The sequence below is a fragment of the Melozone crissalis genome, unplaced genomic scaffold, assembly GCF_028551555.1.
Source record: "Melozone crissalis strain CALT ecotype California unplaced genomic scaffold, PUWL_Pcris_2 ptg000016l_1, whole genome shotgun sequence".
Taxonomy (NCBI): domain Eukaryota; kingdom Metazoa; phylum Chordata; class Aves; order Passeriformes; family Passerellidae; genus Melozone; species Melozone crissalis.
The window spans coordinates 39,701,432-39,719,609 of record NW_026535794.1 but is presented as its reverse complement, the minus strand read 5'-3'; the positions used below and the strand labels follow the sequence as shown (position 1 = coordinate 39,719,609).

The following is an 18,178-nucleotide window of genomic DNA, read 5'->3' as shown; positions in this document are numbered from 1 at the left end:
GGCCAGTCTTTATTTGGTTGTTCTGAGTTTAACCTTTTATTATGTGGTTTTCATTCAATGGCAAGGAAGTATCTATCAGGATAAATTGCTGAAAGTGCACCATATCTCTTTATCTCACCTCCCTCCCCATCCCAAAGTGGGTTAGTTTACCATAAAACTGTTCTTCAAGGTAGTTTTCATAAAATCCAGACAGATTAGGCTTGAATTCTGTTTAAATTCTAATGTTAGCCTATGTGATTCTCTCCTTATAGTTCTTGGCTTATTTACTAGAGTAATAGAATGACCTGGGTTAGAAGGGACCTTAAATTAAAGATCATCGAGTTCCAACCCCCCTGCCATGGGCAGGGACACCTCCCACCAGACCAGGTTCCTCAAAATTCCATCCAGCCTGAACATTCCCAGGGATGGGGCATCCACAGCTTCTCTGGGCACCTGTTCCAGTGCCTCACCATCCTCACAGGAAAGAATGTCTTCCTAATATGTAATCTAAACCTGCTCTTTGAGTTTGAAGCCATTCCCCCTTGTCATTCCTCGATATGCTCTTGTAAATAATGTCTCTCCTTTCATCATAAAGCATTCTGGGATTGTATCAGGTTTGATCACTTCAATAGAAAATGTAAATTATAGTAATTGAGGAGCCAGTAGGAGAGGCATTATAGTGTTTAAGTCCTGCTGAATGAATTGTCCAGACTATAATGTAAAAGTGTAGTATTGCTGTTATCATTTGGAACATTTTCAGTGGTTTGGATTCAAATGCTTATACACAAAATGGGTGTTATAAATACTTAACGTGAAGAAATGGGTGCCTTTTGTGCTGTTGTTTCCTTATTTTGGTTTATTGTGTTTAGTAAATTGCTGAAGTTTGAATATGCAACAATTTGTTAAGGTTCTGTCATGTAATCTGTTGGTTTTTCTCTGTTGCAAGGATAGCTTTATCTTAATACATCTGAAAACTTAACATTTAAATTACATGACAAGTTTTGATTGTAATTTAAATCTCTGTCAGATTTTGTTTATATCTCGAGTGACAGATTGAATGAGGTTGATTGTTGGTTTGGTTTGGTTTTTTAGACATTATTTGATAATCAGATGAATGCTTCAAAAAAGGAAGACTCAGAAAGCATTAATAAAAATGACACTTCAAAGAAGATGTCTGTTGAGAGGGTTTATCAGAAAAAGACTCAGCTTGAGCACATCCTCCTCCGTCCAGATACCTACATTGGGTCAGTTGAACCCCTAACTCAGGTAAGGGTCACTAAATTTACATCTTAATGGTTTTTGTTGTTTTGATGAGGAAATGTGTGTTATGGTTATTAAATAGACCCATCTGTGGTTTCACAGTTTTCTGAATTAGAAGGTTGAAAACTGTGGTCTTGTTTATGTATGCATGTGTAGGAAGGAGATAGGACTTGCTTTAAGGCATGTAGTGCTGGGTTCATCTGGAAAGATAGGATCAAAAAATACTGAAATCCAGTCAAAACACAAACACCTATGTGTGTGAGCAGACAGCTCTGTGTGTATAGGTCTGTGTTCACAAACATGCTTATGTGCACACACATATCTATGCTTATTTGTAAGTAGCATTTATACCAGGTGCAAAAACGCTTTGGTCTCTTGGTTTAGGTAGAGAACAGAGAATTTGAGCCTCCTGCTGGCACTTTCTTCATTTGTTTTTGTGAAGTTGTAAATTGCTTTGAACTTCACTTTCTGTACTGTTGGGAGTTCCTGCCAAGCAGAAAATAATAGATTTTTGTTATGGAATCTTTGTGGGTGCTTGCTATAACTTCTGCAGACTTGTGCTTTTGTCTTGTATGGCTGCAGTAATCAGACTGTAAGAGGAAAGATCCTGAAGAAAATAGATCTTAGAGAATCATAGACTGGTTTACCAAGACAGTAAATACTTTTATTTTACTTTGTTTCCATGTAGTTAATGTGGGTTTATGATGAAGATGTAGGAATGAATTGCAGAGAAGTTACCTTTGTTCCAGGCTTGTACAAGATCTTTGATGAAATTCTTGGTAAGTATCTTTAACAATAATACTGCCTTAGCATTGTGGAGTACAAGCTTTTCTAAGTGCTCTCAAAGTACATAAACTTGTATCTAAGTTTAAATCCCAGACTTGAGTCCTGCTAAACTATAGAGCTTAAAAATTTAGTGCATTCTGGAGCTATAGAACATTTTAAAAGGGAAGAGTTTTCAGCTGAACTTGTAAGAAAATGTAAATATTTGTTACTGAATATCCAAACTAGGTCATTCTTTATGATCAATATTGTTACAAGATTTTTAATCTGTGAAGAGTTTTTAGGGCTACAGTTTAAAGTGACATTTGAAAGAAGATTATTCCTCTGAAAGAATGCAACTTCTGAGATGTCTGAGTGTTCACTTAGATCATCCTTTCATCAATCATTAAAACTTCCTCCTCCTCTACAGAGGGATAGTGGTGGTAGTTTTCATAGATCATTTCTAGACTTCATACAGTTTTAAAATAAATGAGTATCATACTGCCATTAAAAAGCATTATGACTGAGGCACAAAAAAAAGTTACTGTGACTTGCTAGTTGATGATATTCTGTTGGTGACAGGCACACACTAATCAGCAGCAGAGATGTGGAATATCTGAATACTGTGCTGTCTTCTGAACTGATCTAATTGACATGAAATTTTGGACTTATGAGCTTTTATGAAATTCTGTTTAAAGGATTTGGTAGGATTATCTCATAAATTAAATTATGGTCTACTGAGGTCAGCTTTGTTATGACCTTTGTTAGGTTCACAACTTTTCTACATCTCTAAAATTGCTTTACAGCATTGTCATGTTTGAAGCAATATATCTTTACCAGATGGAAAATAATGCTTAATATTTTTTCTATATTATTTTTAACTTATTACTTAATTTGATAAACATGGTAATGAAAACCTTTTATCGCTCCTGTTTTGAGTGCTGCCTCACAAATCTAAGTTTTTTGGCTTTTCATGTTAGGGAGACCACTTCCATATTGTCCCATTCAGAAGGACGATCATATTCTGTCGTTATTGTAGTATTTCATGGCTTATTGCTGCTTTATGAAGCACTGATAAGTGCTCCAGAGAGTGTGGTTTGAGAGCTAGGGGACAATGTAATAAAATTATGAAAATGGGACATTTTGGCTATGCATGCTTTTGAATGAAACTTCATGATTTTAGCAAAAGCACTTTGAAATATCTGATCTTATACTGAGGTCCTTGTCAGCTGTTAAGATATTGTACTTTGGTGTTTTGGGGTTTTACCTTCATCTGTTTCATGGATGATGAGACAGAAACTGAAAAATACTGTGATGTGTTTTCATGTTTAATGGCCACAGTCACATTTCTGCTTCCTGTAGTTCATATACATGGCAGTGCAATTCAACTAAATTCTGGTTGAATGTTAATTTCCAGTTGTCCTTGTTTTGTTCCTAAACTGTGGACTGTTTGTTACAAGTCTTGCATGTTGCAGGCTCTTTCAAGAGAGCTTTTGCTGCAGTCAAAACACTCCTTAATGAATGTCACTTTCTTGGTGGGTTTCCATGTGTAAACTGGTCTGGTGATCATATAAGTTTCTAGGGTTTCTCATCCATATACTGCCGTGAATATCCAAACAAGAACAACAAGAGAAGAATGAGGTGCTCAGTATGTTAAGAACAGTTATGAGCTCACAAAATACACTTCTATATTTATTTCTGAGATAGTCTAACTGCTAGAAATAGAATCAGTAATTATAAGAAGGTTGAAAAATATCTTCTTGTAGTCACTTGGTTGTATTTATAGACTCCAGTGCTAAGATATGAAATATATACAAAGAGCTGCCAGATTAAGAAATACCTGGACTGTTGTAACTGGTGGTGGAATATGTATAAAATCACTTTTACAGACCAAGAGATTAATAATTGCCTATGAAGTGTTAATTTGTGCTACTTTGTTTCATAGTAAATGCTGCTGACAATAAGCAGAGGGACAAGAATATGACTTGTATTAAAATATCCATTGATCCGTAAGTAAAAGCATGTTTTCATTTGCTTTCCCTGCCAGTGCTATTGCAGTTTAGATTTGTACAAATGATTTTACTGATGAAATTGAATTTCTTGAAAACAGAATATTTTTGGAATTGTTTCCATTAGTTTCATATTTTAAGATGGGGTGAATTAAAAGTGGTTAACATTAAGTGCTACCATTCTGAATTTATAATAATTGCTTTCCTTAAGTATTTGTTAAGGTTTCAATGAAACTTAAAACCAGAAGTTCATAAAATTTATGATAAATTTAAATTGGCAGTGCATAACTGAAGCCAGCCAGGCTCTTTACAAATCTTAAATACCAGCTTTGAGGTTTTTTAACACAGTTTTGTCCCTCTTGAACTTCTGTGTTAACTCCTTCAGTATTAGGATAAGACTGTTTGAATTAGTCATCTATATCACACTGAAACTTCATATTGCAAACACTTCATTACCTTGTTTTTTGAAACTGAATACTTGAAGAGATAATTTTAGGTGAGAAGTACTGTATTTAAATAGATGCTGATTGGGTTCCTTTGGTAGTACTTTTTCACTGACATTTAACTGAATAATAAATGATTTAGTAGCTAGTTTTCAGACCTAACCTTTAGGGTAAATATGCTGAGAAGTGATTTTTCCACTTCCATCATGGAGTAGAAGGGAAATTGTAAATGTTTAAATTTGCTAGACCTGTCCTGATTTTGAACTCTCTAATACTCAAAAATGAAAATCCTGTGTAAGAGCTAGAAATATTAATGATGCCAAATATTGATGGATTTGGCACTGATACATAAAATAAGTCACAATATTTATCATAACTCAGAAATAGCACTTCTAAACAGATGATAACTTGTCTGGATGGACTTCAATGAAACCTTAAAAGCTACATCTCTATCTTGAGTTTAATTCTGTCACTGAATGTCAGGATCCTATGGCAGTTCATGTTGACAGTGAAAGCTCTTCAAACAGATTTTTTGGGGTTATTATCATTGTATGAAATACTGTTGTGTATGGACAATTAAGCTCTTTCTTCCAAGACATCTAATAAGCAAAAATAAGTGGAGCTTTTTGTAATTAAAATCATTAGAGCTCTAAGTAAATGTGGTAAGAATATGGTCTTTTGCTGTATTTTTGTGTAGTCAATTTTATTTACTGTGTTTAAACAGGTATGCAGAAGTCTGTTTCCAAGATTGCATTCATTTGCTTAATGTCTTCACTATTTTCTAGGGAATCAAACATTATCAGCATATGGAATAATGGAAAGGGGATACCAGTTGTGGAACACAAAGTAGAGAAAGTATACGTACCTGCTTTAATCTTTGGGCAGCTACTAACTTCCAGCAACTATGATGATGATGAGAAAAAAGTTACAGGCAAGGCTATTTAATGTGCTTTGTTTTATTCAGTTAAGCCATTGTGTGACTCTTCAGTATGCTTCCCCTTCTCAATTTTTGTCTTTATTTTCTGTTTCATAGCAGGTGATTACTCAGTCACCATTACTTTAGCTCTTTATTAGAGTAAAAAGACTTAAAGGAAATATCCTACGTTTCCTCTTTTAATACCAGCGTTTACAGAGACCTTTACATTTACATCTCTAATGTCAGTACTCATTACTGAGTAACAAACAACATACTTCTCTATTTTAATTGTAATGTATATGAATATTTTAACACTTCTGCTCCTGAAATGCAGGGAAAAATAAATTTGATAAATTAGGATATGGTTTATTATCCTAAATTTAAACTAACTGTAGTTTACTATATGTTGTTTTTTTCAGGTGGACGCAATGGCTATGGTGCAAAACTTTGTAACATATTTAGTACAAAGTTTACAGTTGAAACTGCTTGCAAGGAGTACAAGCACAGCTTTAAGCAGGTATAGAAGTGTTCAAAGCTTCTGTCCTTTTTCTTTTGTTCCTGTAGTTACAGGACTTTGAACACATATATTGAACACATGTATTTCAGGAATGTAGAACAAAATCGATAATTTCTCATTCAGAGGGATGTGTAGAATTTTCAGGCTAGGTTAGTTCAGTTGGTAAAAATTGGCATTTCTTATGTTAGGCTTCTTGGGTAAAATAATACTTTCTTTGGACTGTTTGGTGACTAAAAATCCCCCAAATTTCTGTTAAAACTAACTTATATTCATGTACCTGTGAAAAGGAACATAGTCAGTTGAAACATTTTGGAATTGCTGTTGTATAATCTGTCAAAAAAATCTTTCTGCTTAGCTATGCAAACATGGAAACAATTATCTGTGTAATTTTGTATGGTGTTAAGAAACAGATTTTTCATTTTTTATGTCATGAATTTAACTAGCCCCAGGTGGACTTGAGTGCAAACCCCTCCACCTGAACCCAATGCTCATTGTTAGCATATAGACCAAGAATGAGGTCTACTGTATATAGCTTTGAAATGGCCACCTTTCTAAAAGTTTAAAGTACTTTGTCAGAGTATTATATACCAAAGTTCCTTGGCATTACAGTCTTTCCCAGCTGGGGGCTTTCTTTTCTTACTTTCTGGACAATTAATTAATTTTCTGGTCATGCTTCGTATCACTACATAAATAATACACTTAATCTGTTACGCCTGTCTCTTAAAAAATGTAATATTTTATGCTGACTGCCAAAGGGCAAATTAATATTGGTTCAAGTGTACTTTTTGAAAATTACTAAATGCTTTATGGCTTGAAGTGCTCTGTTTGCAGTATTTTCAACATCTGTGAAAATTTATTAGAACTGAGCTTTGATATATGCTGTGAGCAGATATCTGCTTGATCATGCAGATGTGTCCATGTTCTTAAACAGGGAGCGACACAAGATTTGTGAGTCAAATCTGAGCACCTTGGGTTTTTGGGGTTTTTTTTGGCACACTGCACAGCCACCAAGATGCTCAATTGGAGACTACTAAGTCTCTGCACAGGGACTAAAAAGCCTCTCTGGAGAGGTGTGTAGTAGATTGAAAGTGTTAAATGGATGGGTAACAAGGACTGTAATCCCAGCTCACTTGTATCTAATTTTGGGAGTTCTGTGGGAGACTCCACATGCATTAGAATCATGTCCCTCAGTGTAATAATACCTGCAGGTTTCCAGAAACCACAAATATGCTGTCACCTATGCTTGTGCTTACCTCTGTAAATCAATTAACTTTGTGTAGTGTTTTACCAGAGGAAATTTCTAAAGGAAGTTTGTGAGCTTTTTCTTGTGTATGCTGTTGCAATCCCAGCATAGCTAGAAAAGGGAATAAAGGAGGAGGATAATGTGTTGTAAAGTAACATCTAAAATGTTTTGTTTCCAAAGACTTGGATGAACAACATGATGAAGACCTCTGAACCCAAGATTAAGCATTTTGAAGGTGATGACTACACATGCATTACATTCCAGCCAGATCTGTCTAAATTTAAAATGGAAAAGCTTGATAAGGATATTGTGGCCCTGATGACAAGACGAGCCTATGATTTGGCTGGGTCGTGCAAAGGAGTCAAAGTCATGTTGAATGGGAAGAAACTACCTGTAAGAACATCACTTGATATATCTTGAGTGTCCTGAGTATTTGGTGCAGATATTTGACTGTGACCTGCTCCTTGTAGGTAAATGGGTTTCGCAGCTACGTAGATCTTTACGTGAAGGACAAGCTGGATGAAACCGGAGTCGCGCTCAAAGTCATCCACGAAGTCGTGAATGAACGATGGGATGTGTGCCTCACTCTGAGTGAGAAAGGGTTCCAGCAGATCAGCTTTGTAAATAGCATAGCTACCACAAAGGTGAGTGGTTAGATCAAATGGTACAAAATGGAAATGATAAAATGCGTGCCGAGGCTATGCCCAGTCAGGTGTTTGATAAAACAGTGAGTCTGGGTTGCTATAAATAAATAGGTGAGGTAATCCACTGCATGAGAGGAGCTGGCAGAGCAATTGGATGCAATCAAAATACATTCATAGCAGTATTTCTACATAAGCACTACTTTTGAAAATGCTAGTAATCATTATTGCTGATACTGATATCTTATGTGAGCATACATAGTGTTGAAGAAAATGGAACTAATTTATTTCTTCCTCTTAAACAAATTGTAATAAGATAATTCTGAAAGTAAAGTTTAAAAGTGTACAAATACCTTTAAAGCTACCAGTAGCAAGTTTGGAGGACAAAAATGGCGTTTGGTGCCCTTGAGAAACGGCTGTCCGTGATGGAAAAAGTTGCCCTGAAGTTGTTGAGATTAATTTTCTTTTATTTGCGTATCTTCATAAGGATACCTAGGTTTTCTTTGCAACTACAGTAGTAGTGATATAATAAGAAAGAAACATCTTAAGTTAGCAATGTGCTCAGCATACTAAATAAAGTACAGCTCGGTGCTTCTCGACTTATGGGGATGGTCAGGCAGGAAGGTGATCACCTGAAATCAACCAGCATGACTCTTATTTACACACCCTTTTGGCATGAACCAGCTTTAGGGATCTGTGGTCCACCATGGTGAAAAAAACGTCTTTGTCACTTCTGCTCTTCACAAACTGCACTGGATGAGTGACCTAACAACTAGGCAGTTAAGCTGTTAGCTGTTATTAAGCAGTCTAGTTATTAGAGGTTAGCAAATCTAGCAAGCTGGATTTAACAAGATTAGAACAAGCAGTCCTAGTAACAGGTGAGACTGTTTCTAGAGAATCTTAACTGTGAGCTTTCCAAAAGATGGGAAAGGTAAGAATTGTTAATCAGGCACTTTGAAACCTCTCCTTGCTCACATCTCTGTTGAAAGAGTCAGAAGAAAATTCTAATGGTAGCACAAATGGTTCATAAGCACCAGTGGTTACACTTAGTCTGGCAGGTGCCCAGAATTGTCAGTGTTAATCTTGGGTGTTAGCTAGTGTTTGGTGGGACATAATTTTTATTACATGACTTCTTTTCAGTCACTCTCAGTGTAGCTGAATGAATGTTCTGTGGTAACTGGGCAAGTTTAATTTAATTTAATTTAATTAATTTAATTGTAGAATATTTACTTTTTAAGTGTGCATTACAATTAAAAACTTGGTTAAAGCTAGGGATGACAAATCAGGTAGTTGAAGGGTTTAGTTCAGGCCTCTTTGTGCAGCATAAAGATGAAAAACAACATGACCTTAAAGAGATGTACAATACTTTCATGAAGAAACTGGTAATATAGAGAAACTTCATTATGGGTGATAGGAAGCTAAAAAAAAATTGTTTGAAAAAACTGAATAGTTCCTGATTCCTAAGTAAAATAAATTGCATACACTTACTCTGAAGATTTTGCATTTTACTCTTCTGGATCAATTTTCACCATCATGTAGTTACACATACATTGTCATGTATTCTTTTGGAAAATGCTTAGGGAAAAGTTCTGTGTATTCTTCAAAAGTAAGTGGTGTAATTTCTAGTTTTCCCCACTCTCTCAATCCGTGCTTTATGTGTGTTACTGGGTGTGGGATGCTGGGGCAGGAACCCCCTCACCAGCAATTTTTGAGCAGCTACCCAGTGATGGGACATAATGGGAAGTAATTAACTGCATCAGCTGCCTACCCCCTTATCAGGTGAGGAGCTCATGCTAGCTGTTAATTGTCACTGTTTGCTGACAGCTTTTTGTTTCTGAGTCTGGGTAAATTTCACCCAGCTGTAACTTTCCTCCATCTTTTTTTAAACTTGCTGTAAATTGCAAGTAAGTTTTTTTAGGTTGCTGTCATGGTGTTTTTTGAGAGGTGTTTGGGAGGTCAGGCAGTATTTTGAGGTACAACTCCCTTGCTTATTTTGTGTAAATTTGTTACCTTTTTCAGCTCCCCATTTAATCAAAATTTTGCCATAGTAGACCACCACAAAATTTGACTTCAGGCTCTGATACAGCATTTCAAAGAATGTTTGTAGCTGTTGACAGTTGTACAGATAACCTTCAGTGAGACTTGAAAACTGATTAAACATGGTCTTCTTAAGTTCTGAATTTCAAATAGTAACTGTGGCAAAAATTGTAATAGAAACCTCAACTATTAACATAGCAATCTAATGCTATGTATATGCTTTAATATGGTGGCACTGCTAACTGTAATATTACCAGTTATTTTAGCAGAAATGTTCAGCCAATACATTTGCAGTTTCAGAAGGTAGACTTGCATGGAGAGAGAATTCCAACGTGCTAAAATTTGCTGGAGTTCAGCAAGAAGTTCAGGATTATTCTAGATTTCAGATTTATTTTCATAAAATAAATATAATTTTTTTAAATGGAGAAGAAAATAGGATTGAAATTGTAAAACTAATTAAATGAAAACTTCAAATTTATAGTTAGCTTCTGAATTTTTCTACCATATAAACCATTTGTCTGTATCTTATCTCCAAATCAATGGAAACTGGTGGCTATGAGAAGAATAGAATAGAATAGAATAGAATAGAAAGAAGTATATAGGAGGCAGTCAAAGCTTCATTTTTAAGATTTTTGTTAGCACTTAACTTACATATCTTTGCATCCTGAAGTTTGCAAGTTTCTATCATTACCTTCTGGAAAAAGAAGGTTATGCAGTTCTAGCTCTCTTTCCCCGTAATTCAGAAGTTGTAACAGTCTTTGGCAGCCCTCTAGATTCAGAGGGTGTTTTTGCCTTTGTGTCTTTTATGGAATTGTTCTGACAGCTGGGGCAGTTCCAGGCTGTTCTGGTCCATTTGCCACCTGCTGGTGAGATGGTTGAGAAGGTCCCAACTCTGAGCTCTGAGCATCCCTCACTCACAGCTGCTTAAGAATGGACTCAGGAATGGTGAACTGCTGTATAACTAGTAAATTGCTGGTTTTCTTGGTATGTCAGATGCTACTTTTAGCAAAATTTAAAAATTGCTAAATCTTTAAATGCAAAAATATATTGAGATGTTCCCATAAGCATAAATTTTCAGCAATGTGATGAGTAAAAGAAATGCATTTCAAGATTGCCATTCAAGTGTGGAATGATTTTGAAATGTGTAATTCGATATTTTCCAGTAATAGCTTTTCTTTACACTTTGGAAATGGATTTATTTTTCTTTAAAGTGGCAGGATATTGATAGATCAGCTTTCCATTGAACTCTCCCTCTACTGAAACTCTGTCATCTATTGGTGGATACAAACTGTTGTGTTTTAATTTTGGCAGCTTTTGGGGTTTAGATGTGGGTTTTTTGGTTGGCTGTTTTTTTTAGAAGAAATGCCATGAGAAAAGACTTTGCAGGGTGCTTCTAATGGTTTGTGTTGCTGTTTTAGTAGATGACTCTAGGAACTGAGAGAAACCATAGATGGTTTCTTTGAAGTGCAACTGCTGGTTTGGTTATGACTAATAATATTTACTAGCTTAACCATTTTGGTTTTATCTACTCTTTTTTTTTTTTTTAATTTAAATCTCTGCTTTCTGCATGAAGCTGAGAACAGCTGCTATCCCATCAATTAAACTTCTTTACATCTTCAGTCTTTACACATGCATGTTCTGCCTTAAAATGTAGAATCCTAACTTTTGGGGTTTGATTGCTAGCTTTTTGGCTGCTGTTTATTCTTGGTTTTGTTTTCTCTTACTTATTTCTTATCTATCCTATACTTCTTCATACCTGTCAAAAGCTTTTTTTTTCCTCCTCAGTTCTATTTTAAATACAGCTTTAAAGAGCAGAGGTTTTTCTGTTTGTTTCTTCATGATGAACTTCTCCATAGACAAGTAATCTTTGTTCTGTCTGCCCTAATGTAGATTGTTCTGAACAGGAACCAATATTTAGTCTGTATTATTGTAAGGTGCTAACTGATGTAAAGCAAAGGTGATCTGTGTAAAATATGGAATTTTGAGTTAGGTATGTTTTCATTTTATGGGATATGCCTGCATCACTCCAGTTTTAAAAGATTTTAGTCAAAGGGATATGAACTTCCTATGACAGCCACTAGAATTTACCATTTTATTAATATTCTGACTTTTTTGTCTACAAATTTAAAGGAAGGTATTTGAGTAATCAATCAATTAACTTCTGTCATCCTCACTTGAATGAAGACTGAATGACCTGGAAAAACCAGATTTTTCTGTCTTATGCTGCAACCCAGTGTGCATGGATTTCTGTACCAAAGTATGACTACAGGAATATTGTTAATACACCTACAAACTATTAGGAAATTTAATGGTCATTTTGTTTATTATTTGTTTTTTTTTTTTTTCTCTTCCCTCATTCAGGGTGGTAGGCATGTTGATTATGTGGTGGATCAGGTTGTGGGCAAACTGATAGAAGTGGTGAAAAAGAAGAACAAAGCTGGAGTTTCAGTCAAACCATTTCAGGCAAGTAACTTTATGCAAAAATACTGAAAAAAATGAATGTGAGAATTCTGTTGAGTAAATTGGTTTCTATGTTTTAAACAGGTGAAGAACCATATATGGGTTTTTGTTAATTGCTTGATTGAAAACCCATCATTTGATTCCCAGACAAAGGAAAACATGACATTGCAGCCTAAAAGTTTTGGGTCCAAGTGCCAGCTATCTGAGAAATTTTTTAAAGCAGTAAGTAAACCTCTTTTGTATTCCTTTGTGAATTGGTAATTGACACGCTGGACCAAGTGTATGTATGTCCTGTAGCAGAAGATTAGTTATAGTCCATTGTGGTACTTGCATACTGGGGAAGTGGGGTGAAGGAATGTCTGTTCATTCTCTGGTCTTAATAAAATATGGATGCAGTGACTGTGTTTTGATTGATGCCCTGGATTTTAAATTCACCTGATCAACTTGTTTGTTGGAGATTCTGACATTTACATTGGTAAATGAAATGAATTCGACTCTTAAAATCTAAATGAGGTCCTTGATCAATGGTTTTTGTGTTAAAGTATTTTTCTGAAGTTGAGAATATTGTCTGCCTTACTCCTTGGTACCAGTTCTATTCTGTTTCACTGGAGTGAAAAGAGAGGGAGAGGATATTTCACATTTACTTGTTCATCCAGTAATCAAGGAAATGCAAAATGGTGCCTGTAGGATTCAAAGTGATCATTATTGTCAGGAAGTAAGTTTAAAATTTTTCGAAGATGTGTTAAGAATTGCTGTTCTAAATGAATATATTTGTAGAAATACCTCAGAGAGGTTTTTCCTCTACTACATTTTCATGCATGAAGGAAAAGCAGATTTCTGTTAGCCAGAACTCATTTTACGAAGTCTTATTTAATGCCAGTAACCTTAAATGAAACTCCACTAGTGAGGAAACCAGTGCCACTGCTAATACTCCTGGCATCAAACTTTACTGATTGTATAGTGGTTTATTATTCTAATTCTGTGTTATGGATGACATTACTACAGAATTTAGAGGGAAAAAACTTACACAACAGTCTTGTATAGCAAAATCTGAAGAATAAATACATGTTGTATTACCATTAGCAGGTTTGATTTATAGTGCTTTTTATATTCCCAGAAGTAAACATTGATTTCCAGATGCATTAAATGTGCAGCACAATCTCAACAATGAATGCTGTATTATGGGGGATAATTAAAAGCCAAAGCTCATAGTATTCTGCTCCATCTGTGTTTTCTTTTGATGTGAAACAAAACCTAAAGCAGTTTTAGTTTAGAAAATATATGCTATTTTTGCTGCAGATGTGTTTCTAAAATTGGTATCAGATTCTCAAGTGATTGGTAGAAAGCTCATTCTCAGATAGTTTTGATTGTCTTTCAGCCATTTTCAGTCATTTCCAAATAAAATTTAAATGGTCATAAATATCCCATAAGGCTGCTTTTTGCTGTCAAAATCCAGGAAACAAGTGCTTAGTACCTAAAATGTCTCAGCACATACACTACACAGCATCTTCTTGTTAGGTCTCCTTTGCTCTTTCCATCAGTTATAGAAGTGGTGGAAAAGGAAACTGTTTTTATGTTGTGTTTTAGTTGTATGTGCATAAAGTGCTAAATACTAAGGTGTGTGTTAATCCCTTGACCTTTCATAGATTCAATTTTTAAAATTTAGAGGACCTTAGAAATAGTGTTAATGATTTAAAACTGAGATGAAAGAATCTGCTGTCTGAAGCTTTATTTTTCTCATCTACAATTCTGATTTGTTGCCTTTGTTGCTTGTAGGCCTCTAACTGTGGTATCATAGAGAGTATTTTGAATTGGGTCAAATTTAAGGCACAAACTCAACTGAACAAAAAATGTTCTTCAGTGAAACACAGTAAAATCAAGGGCATTCCAAAACTGGATGATGCTAATGATGCTGGTAAGAGGACTTACTTTTAAATTCTTTACTGTTTCATAAATTCTTCACAGACATGCTAATTTGAAACCTGACTTTTATTTCTCATCCATATGTGTTGTTTAATAAAAACCTTTCTGGTTTTCTAAACTTCCTAGAGCTAGAATGGAAACGTGATGGTGAGTTTGGTGTCAGGAATACTGTCCCTCTTTGGGGTAGAGAATTAATAACACTGAACAAAAGTGGCAGTCTAGGTTGGTATTGGAAGAGTGTGTATCTTCAATTGTGGTTTCCTGCTAAATGGTGGTACCAGTATTCCATTTTGGAGGTGACTGGTCTTCTTGACCTTTCTAATGTAGAAAGATCAGAATCTTTGCAGGGTCAGAAGGTATAGGAAGTAAATCACATAGTGTGCAGACCTGAGGGAATGGCTCAAGAGACTTATTTCATTAGACTTAAATGCCATTAGGTTCCTGTCTGGGAATATAGGGCAAGCTGGCAATCTCTGCTGGCTTGCTTCCTTAGCACAGATGAGGGATCAGGATCAGCTGGCAGTCTTCCTGCCAATAGCAATGGGATGGGAGTTGTTGTTGGATGATTTGAGGGGCACACATGGCTAAAGAGCTCGAAATGTTGCCAATCTGTGTTATTGTTAGTTGGTTTTTAATACATCCTCACTTTAAACAAAGGTAAGAGAAATTGCAGTCAAGTATGTGGGTGGGCTGAGCAGGTAAAAGCATGAGCACTAAGAAAGAGGCTTGGTTTTGGTTGGGTTTTTTGGTTGGTTTGGGGTTTTTTTTGGTGCTTCAATGTTCAAGCCAAAGATGACTTGATTAGATGATGGTTCTGTCTAATTTTCCTCTCTTTCTTTTTGGTTCTTTGGTTATTAATTTTTAATTGAGTTTTCTTCAGTATTTAATTACTTTTTAATTTATTCAGATGTCATATTTTGCCTCAAAAGTTGATAATCGCATCTACTGTAGTATTTTGCCTGTGGAATTTTCCCTCCTCATTCAGATGTATGTTCCTGATACTTTTCTTGCCAAGAAGATTGTGTGCTTGAAGAAATTATGTTTTTTCATGGATATCAAGCCTAGTACTCCTAACTCATATAATGAATTATTTTGGACACACTTTCTGGTAGTTTTTTTTAGCTTTGCTTTGGAGATCAGGCTTCAAAAATCACTTCTTACTCTTTTTTTTGGCTGGGGGTGAGGGGAAGGGAGAGTCTCTAACAAGGGAGCTAATAAAATATTCTATTGGTTTTCATCCTGAAGGTACCTCTACTAAAAAGGCATATAGGGATTCATTTGGGCTGAACACTCATGCCTAAAGCTTTGCATGACTTGAATGCCTGTTACCCAGGTATTTCTCTGATGCCTAATTATTGTTTCATGTTGAGGGAACTCTGTATCTCCTGAGGAGGCTTAGCCAGGTATTGGTTTGTTGAAGATGTGGAATTTGCTGGATTTTTGACACTGAAGACATTGCACATTCAGGGTGGACACCCAGCAAGTGCAGCAGGGATAGAACAATCTCTGGCCACAAATCCCTCTGACTTTAGTTATTCCTGTGGTTTTTAGATTTTGTCTTTACTTTAAGAGTGAGTTTGAAGCTGAGGTCCAGCATCCACATGTCTCTTGCGTGCCTGGTACCCTGAATGTTTTAATCATTGCCAGTTAATGCTGAAGTCTAGGAGTGATGTGTATCTGTAGAGTGATGCATGTGCTGCAGATTTCCTCCCTCTCCTCTGTAAAGAAAGGGTCCTATACCTGGTCATTCTTGCCATCTTGAACAGCTATACATTGTTCTGTGCCTTGTTGGGGGAGAAGAGGTAGAAATCAAAACAAAAATTAAGATTATAGGATTGTAAGGGAGCAGTTAGATTACTAAATCAGGTGAAGCATAAAAGCATTTTTTGAACCTGTCAGTTCATGTAGTTTTGTGTTAGAGTTCTTTAGAACTGTGCTCAGGAAAATACCTGGCATATTGTATTTCCATGACATTAATTGCTACTGATTGCATCCATTCCAGAAGAAAGTGAACTTGGATGACATTCACATCTGTTTTCTGCAGTTCATTTATGAAAAATATTGGCTTTTATATATTCTAAAACAGCAGACTGATGTTTTTCTAGATATTTGGAGTCCACCTTGCTGGTAGGTAGCCACTGCCAGTGTGAAAAACTGCCTTAGGTTATCTTAAGCCACATGTCTTGATTCAGAAAACTAAAGGTGCTGAATGTAAGTTCTGTGTAGCAGGAAGTATGGGGTGGTCTTTATCTACCAGGTAAAGGCAAATTACTCCACACATTTTAAATACCACCATATTCAAAACTACCTTATTATCAGTAGGTGAGACTCAACCAACTTGAAGTTTTTTTGGCATCTTTCCTACCATAGGCCTTGATAAAATATCAAAGCCACTTAATGAGCATTTGCACTGTAGCAGAAGGGTGGGTTCCTTTTCAGCTTGCTTGTTATTTAGAACATCTACTCCACTGCTACAATTGCAATAGGCAGAACATAAATGTCATTCCAGTTTTGAGCACACAGGCACCAAAGTGCTATGTGTCTTGTAGAATCCAAATTACACTGTTAGTAAAGATTTGTTTTTCTGTTTGAGGAATTTGTGAGGTATAAGAAGTGCAAATGTTCTTATCGTTGGAGCTTTTCTCACTATTTTTTGTGCAGTTGTCTGGCTTTAGGTGATAGACAATTAAAAGGGAAAACCACAAAAATGTGATTTAACAATTCACTATTTAAAATATACTGTGAGGAAAATGAAAAATGCAGAATGGGAAATAACTCCTGTATGTAACTCAGACATGCATAATGTATGTGTGTAAGAAATTTGCAGCTAGCAAACTGAAATGGTGAAGGTAGAGAAGCAATCTGTCTTTTTTTATGCAAATGTGTGGGAACCATTATATAAGATGTACCACCATTGCATCGCATTTTGCCTATTTTGCTCCTTGTCCATAGCAATCTGTACTGTACTGCTAAGGGCAAGGATACTCATTGCTGTGCTGTTTGAGTGGTATGGAAGGCCATCCCTAAGAAGAGAAATTCAGCCTACTTAAATTAACTGATGAGAGGAAATTACCTGTAGAGTTGAAAGAATTCAACTGCATTTCTTTTGTTTGAGTTAAGCTTTTTTTTGCCTTCTGTTTTTTTGCCTTACCTCTACTTCTTCCTGGGCTGCAGGTGGCAAACATTCCTTGGACTGCACGTTGATATTAACAGAAGGAGACTCAGCCAAATCTTTAGCTGTCTCTGGCCTAGGTGTTATTGGTAGAGACAGATATGGAGTCTTCCCACTCAGGGGCAAAATTCTCAATGTCCGAGAAGCTTCTCACAAACAGGTGTGTAGTTTTGTCCTTTCCTTTTTGCTGACAAATGGATGTCCTCCTGTTTATTCTTGATTTCTAGATTTACATCTTCATATTTTCATTTTTTCATGGAAGTTTTGTGATTGAGATTTCATAAAGTACCAGCTATTTTGAAGCCTGGGATAAGCATGTAAATATTAATTGCAGTACTGTGATGATAAGGTTAATTTCTTCACAAGTGGAAGGAAATCTTGCTATGACTCATATTCACATTTCACATGAGTACCTGAAGCCCCTAAAAATTTGTATTCTCTCCATTACTATGTGATTTCATGGACTCACAACATGAGTCAGCAGCCAGCAGCATTACCCCATCATATTGCTCCTGCTGCCATTCATAATATGGCTGTAATAAGAGGTGTGCTGCAGATGCCCATAAAAACAGTGGAAAAAGAAGGCAGCTTTGTCAGATGACTTTTTGTTACACATTTAGTTTTCTCCCAGCCTTTCTGGTCCAAAGTGTTCTGGCTGTAGAGGAGAAACAGTGGTGCAGTCTTGAAAATTTGACTGTACAGAAGAAATCATTACAAGTGCAAAGGCTTCAAGGGTGGGAATAAAAAGCTTATGAAGATGAGGTCAGGGTGCATTGAAAGAATAGCTATAAATCAAGACTGGGATGTTTCTTAATC

At 35.9% G+C, this 18,178-nt stretch overlaps 1 protein-coding gene across 3 annotated transcripts in view; it reads left to right on the top strand.

Annotated features, from left to right (window-relative positions):
- The window catches only part of TOP2B (DNA topoisomerase II beta), a 62,322-nt gene that overhangs the window by 17,410 nt on the left and 26,734 nt on the right, over positions 1 to 18,178 (top strand). For all 3 annotated transcript variants that reach the window (XM_054273231.1, XM_054273232.1, XM_054273230.1), the window contains exons 2-12: positions 1,072 to 1,245; positions 1,928 to 2,018; positions 3,947 to 4,010; positions 5,239 to 5,384; positions 5,789 to 5,886; positions 7,310 to 7,522; positions 7,600 to 7,773; positions 12,169 to 12,270; positions 12,352 to 12,489; positions 14,044 to 14,182; positions 17,365 to 17,522. In XM_054273231.1, coding sequence (XP_054129206.1) covers positions 1,072 to 1,245; positions 1,928 to 2,018; positions 3,947 to 4,010; positions 5,239 to 5,384; positions 5,789 to 5,886; positions 7,310 to 7,522; positions 7,600 to 7,773; positions 12,169 to 12,270; positions 12,352 to 12,489; positions 14,044 to 14,182; positions 17,365 to 17,522 — 1,497 coding nt within the window. The remainder of the gene's footprint in view (positions 1 to 1,071; positions 1,246 to 1,927; positions 2,019 to 3,946; positions 4,011 to 5,238; positions 5,385 to 5,788; positions 5,887 to 7,309; positions 7,523 to 7,599; positions 7,774 to 12,168; positions 12,271 to 12,351; positions 12,490 to 14,043; positions 14,183 to 17,364; positions 17,523 to 18,178) is intronic.